At 41.2% G+C, this 5,652-nt stretch overlaps 1 protein-coding gene across 1 annotated transcript in view; it reads right to left on the bottom strand.

Annotated features, from left to right (window-relative positions):
• The window catches only part of sik2 (salt inducible kinase 2), a 52,820-nt gene extending 48,426 nt beyond the window's left edge, over positions 1-4,394 (bottom strand). The window contains exon 1 of the mRNA XM_015377269.1: positions 3,873-4,394. Coding sequence (XP_015232755.1) covers positions 3,873-4,010 — 138 coding nt within the window. The 5' untranslated portion in view covers positions 4,011-4,394. The remainder of the gene's footprint in view (positions 1-3,872) is intronic.
• Positions 4,395-5,652: the final 1,258 nt, after the last annotated feature.

Here is a 5,652-nt window from a genome sequence, read left to right as displayed (position 1 = left end):
AGATGTTAATTTTTTCCAAGTCCAGCTTGTCGTCCATATGGACTCGACTCCACTTGTGAGATGCATCCAAATCAACGCTCTAAGTGAAGCGGGTAGAGGTTTAACCAGATCGCTGCACGTCAGCCAATCGAACTGAGGTCACATCTTCTCCTTGCTAAAAAAGGAGACTAAGCTTAAAAAGTTCATCTAAATTGTTAAAATAGGACCGCATATCACTGCTGTTTCATTCATGCTAGTTTATGACGATTAGAAGGTTAGCAGAGGAAATAGCCTGACTGATCTATTACTATTAAGTTAGCAGGTACACATACTATAGGATAGATGCATAATTTAGGAGTTTATTAACACACATGATTCTTTTTATATCTGATATATAAAAATTAATTGTTGCTTGTTGATTCGGTGTAAACGTTGACGATAATTCGAGTTTTCTAATATCATAAAATCAATAAATATAGGACCTGCTGATTTTAAGATGGGACCACAAGCTGCAATATAAATACCGAAAAATCGGGCAAATAGGTCAGTGGAAAAAAGTAGGTTACGCACACAGGAGTTGTACCAACCTAAGGACGTGTAAACACGTGTTCACAAACACAGCAGATCTGCAGTTTCATGTGATGTTAAGCTGTGGTTTATTGTACAAACATGAACCAGGCAGGCCAATGTCGCTTGGCATTGTTCCCGAGTGAGATAATGATGCATAAAAGTTTATAACCTGCCTCTTTGAATAACTTTCCCTCAGCTACGCTTCTGCAGCAGGTCTTTATTCCAACCAGCACCCAGTGACCTCTACCAAATCGATGGCCTGTAAACAACCGCTGCTGCTATTATAGCGCTGCAGCGTCCCTGTCCAGACTGAAGCTGGGCCACTTCACAGGCTTTAATAACCAGATTACCACAATAAGAGCATTACAGGACATATTCTCGCCCTGTTATTCATTAAACCTTTGAAGGATCTAGGCTGGTTGACGCAAATCTTTTGTTTTCTTGCACACTATAATCGCTCACGTTCACCAACAAACAAGCTGCACAGATCAAAGATAGCAGTTGTTTTTACAAATCTCCTGGAATATGGTCTAATCACTCCCACTTGCCTCACAGCAGAGACTCTTTTACGCACTCTGGGCACTGTTTACAGTAAAGTCCCTGTGCCTCTATCATTACGACAGAGAGTCATTGCACTCCGTGGTACTGCTTGAGTAAGGCTTTTCTGCAGACAGAGCATGAGCAGACAGAAAATTGCAAGTTAACTCAAACAAATCTAATCACAGTTTTAGATGTGCGTTTAGAAAGCTGCAAAAATCCCATTTGAACTGTTTTACATGTCACCTTACAAGAAAAATTTAAAGCTGGACACATAAATAAATAATAATAAAAAAAGTATAGCATGCATTTGTATTGCCCCTATAGTCGGCCATCTCTAAATAAAATCACAACAGGCATGTTGAAGATGAAGCTCTGATCAGACAAAGACAAACATAATAAACTTAAAATGTAAAATATGGCATCTTTAATAGTTCACCCTAAAAAAAAAAAAGAAAACAAAAAAGAAAATATCTCCATAATAAAGCATGGTGGTGCATAATCATGCTGGGGGAATGCTTTTATTCAGCAAGTAAAAGGTAGCTAGTTAAAGCTGATGGGAAGATAGATGGAGCTAAAACAGAGAAATAAAAAACGACCAGGAGCAGCAACTTGAAACTGAGCATGAGACCTGAACATACATCACGGGGTATGATGAAACTCTCATGTGCTGGAATGGCCCACTCAAAGTCTTGACCTAATTCAAATTGAGCATCTGTGACAAAAGCTCACGTTCAAACACTCTTTATTCAACTTGAAAAAGTAGGATCTATTTAGCAAAGAACAGACAAAAAAAAGGGGGAAAAGGGGAGTAGAGCTGGTGGCAAACCTGCTGAAAAGACAGCATTTGCAGCAAAAGCTGATTTTAATGAGTGTAAATGGGGAAGGGGGTTAGTTCAGTTCAGTAGCTTCTATTCGTCCCAGTATGGGGAATTTTTGTGCAGTAGTAGTACACCTTACACACACGCACACTTCACACATAAAAACACAAGAAACACATAAAATATATATATACATATAAAAAAAAAAGATAAAATAAATAAATAAAATAAATATGGATGCAACATATGACTATCTGCTGTTCCTAGTAGAGTATAAATGCACATCAAACTTTCCTATGTAAACAAAACGTTTGTCTGATTTCTGGTGGAGATATGCCTGTTTTCCAGTGTAGTCCTGTTTCTCTGACTGTGACTGGCTGGATGTGCTCTCTTCATCCTCTGATATAGGAGCTGGCTCAGAGCTCGTCTGTCTGGCTGTGTTTCCTGGATGGGGCCGCCTTTTACAGCTGCTTTTTGCATCTCTGCTTCTGTCTCCTTGAACCCCAGTCGGCCTCAGCAGATGGCCGCTCACATTGAGCCTGGATTCTGCAGGAGGTTTCTTCCTGTTAAAAGGGAGTTTTTCCTCTCCACTGTCGCAAGAAGCATGCTTAGTGTGAGTGATGCATTTGAGTCAGTGAGTCGATGCAATCAACTGGTTTTCCTTACATAGAAAACTTTGAATCAATCTGACTGGATGATCTGGTGAACTGAAAAGTGCCTTGAGATGACAGGTTTTGTGAATTCGCGCTACATAAGTAAACTGAATTAAATCAGTGCTCCATTTACAGAAACCGCAGTTTGCTGTTTCAAAAAGCATAGAAAGTGGATGAATTAATATTTCTGGAAAGTATGCTGCATTATAAGCTACTATGTGAAGTCCTATAAGACAGTCTGAGGGGTTGCAAACCTTTGCTTTCTAACTGCTTAGGCATGTACTACTTGCGGAGGATAAGGAGAGCCCACCTGCCCCCACCCATCCTCACCAACTTCTACAGGAGCACCATAGAGAGCGTTCTGACCAGCTGTTTCACTGTGTGGTGTAGAGGCTGCAGCGCCTCAGACTGGAAGAAGGTGAGTGGTGAGAACAGCAGAGAAGATCATTGGGGCTCCTTTTCCGTCCGTAAAAGACATTTTATCCCAGGGCTGCGTGTCCTGAGCCTGTAACATCATCAATGACCCCTCACACCCCCACCATGGACTGTTCTCCCTGCTGCCCTCGGGAAGCATCCGATGCAGGTCCAGCAGATTCCACAACAGTTTCTTCCCCACTGCTATTAGACTGCTGAATGTTTTGTAGAATGGGTTATTGTATCTTATTATTATATTTTATCATTATTTTTTTTATTTAAAAAATTTTTAGAACTCTAAATTTACAGTCATTTTTACTATTTTTCAAGGCTGCACTTTTAAAAGATGAAATTGCCCAGTGAGCTGTTTCCAAACGAAATTTCTTTTTGTTTTACACTTGAGTAAACAAATGACAACTAAAATCTGTCTAAAGTCTTAAAAGGTATTCCAACAACACATAAGCAGAGGATAACTCCTTGCACTGCATTGGATTACATAATAGGACCACCATGCTGCAACACCCCCCATTACTGGAAGTTCACACCAGACACTTTGATGCTGCTCCACTATTACTTTGAGGGTCATTAAACCAAAATGACAGCAGGTGTATGATGCAAAAAAAAAAAAGAGAGGAGGAGATTGCATGTTTACAGTTTGTTTCCCAGCAGCAGTGGTGGTCAGACCTCTTCCTGGCACTGATATTCCTGAGGAGGGGGGGTGAAAGTGCAATCAGTCACTACCCCAGTACCTGGATGCTTCAGATGGAGCAGCTCTGTCTACGGGCAGCTGCATTTGGGGTGGTGGGTGGGTGTCAACTAGTGCATAAAAGTTATATAACTCAGCAGAAGAGCAGCCCAAGTTAGCATTCCAGGCTAACAAGTTGACTTGTGAACTCACCTCGGTCTTTGTTATTCGGTGTCTGGCCAGCTTCACCACAGCGAAATTGCCTTTTCCTAAAGTGCGCTCGATGTCGTAGAAGCCCACTCGGACCGGACCCCGGAGCAGCGGTTTCTGGACACTGTCGGCCATGACCATGCTGTTCTAAATGGGACTGCTAGTGAAAGAGGTAAAGAGAGAAGGAGGGGGGGAGACTAAGACAGGGTAGCCTGAGCGGCTAGAGATAAAGAAAGGAAAACAAGCCGCCTGCCGCCGCCGCCGCTGCTACCGCCGCCCGAAGCGTGTCCATTAAAAATAGACAAAGTTGATTTCTTTCTAGCCACTACCGGCTTAAAAAAAATGCCAATGTGGCGCTGACTCTCCTTCATACGCGGCGAGCCACAAGGCTGTCACGCCACGTTCCCCCCCACCCCGGTACAATAGAGCGATAATATTTCAGCTGGAGGTGCCTCTATCAGCTACGGAGCACACGAGTTGACTCGCTGAGAGGCATCATGTTCTCGGGTTGACGTGTATTGACGTCAAAGCCATGGGGGTATTTGTACAGAGGGCGGGGCCACGGAGCAGCTCCACACTTCAGTGCCAATTGGTTGTCAGGACAACCAGACCCACCTCTTACGTCAGCCGGTAAAATTGCTATTCTGAAATCTGTTTGCTCGCCTGCTTTTTTTTTTTTTGATTGCACGCAAAGGTAGCTCGAAGTTTTTTCCTTTGCAGGTGCTTAACGAGAACTACAGCGAAAAAAATGCACGAATAAAGATATTTTATCTGCTCATTTTAACTGGAGAAATGACCATCTAAAACTAAATGGAACATAAAAGAAGATGCACATTTGAGAAAAGCACGATTCTTTTTTGCAGTTCAACAAATATCATGATTTCTCTATTCCACATAATGTAATGGGTGCTATTGTGATCGCTCTATCTTTATATTTCTTTTTATAGAAGGGGGACACTTGATCAAATAAGTCACTTTGTTCTACAACATCACAGCGACATCTGTTGGTAAAGATGTGTATTTCACCTTGCCGAGAGGCCATACAAGTTGCAATGTGCATTTATCTAAATAAATAATAATAAAAAAACTGTTCAAATAACCATTTTTTTAAGCATTATTTAGTAGAATGCATCACTTCCCTGGAGTCTTAAGGCTTCAGGATTTGTTCTGCATGTATCCCTGTTCAGATATATAGATTTCTACTGTATGATTTTCTAATCTCTTTTCAGATTTCTTGAAATCAGATGTAATGTCTAGATTCTAAAATTCATTTGACCCAAAAATATAGCTGACTGCCTGACTCATAAAGGAAAATGATCCAACTTCCTGCAGGATCAGATTTTTTGAATAATGTTTTTACCTTACTAAATAAAAATCTTTTAAAAACTGCAAGTTGTATTTCCTCTTTTTTTGTCTGAGACATTACAGTGTGACAAAAAAATTACAAAGAAAAAAAAAAAACAATAGGGCAAATGTGTTTTTTCTTATGGCACTGCACAGGCTGTACTTACATACATGGGTAGTTGCTTCATGTCATGCAGTAAAGAACCAAACAGAGAGCAGCAGACTGGTGAAGGAAAAAGCCTGAGGAGTGCACTGAAGGCCTCTGCTGTCACAAAGACTTCCTGAATGTAAGAGTTCCAGATGTGCTTTTGGCATTTCCTGTCGAACTTTCTCCAAGAACACACTCAGCCTCTCCTTACTGGGCTTTGCTTCATCTTTCCAAATCACCAACCAAGACAGCCCACATAGTATGTACTCATTAAAAACAGCTTTGTATTCT

The sequence above is a fragment of the Cyprinodon variegatus genome, unplaced genomic scaffold, assembly GCF_000732505.1.
Source record: "Cyprinodon variegatus isolate N-32 unplaced genomic scaffold, C_variegatus-1.0 Scaffold150, whole genome shotgun sequence".
Lineage (NCBI taxonomy): Eukaryota > Metazoa > Chordata > Actinopteri > Cyprinodontiformes > Cyprinodontidae > Cyprinodon > Cyprinodon variegatus.
Note: the sequence above shows the minus strand (reverse complement) of the source record. Positions and strands in the feature narration are given on the sequence as shown.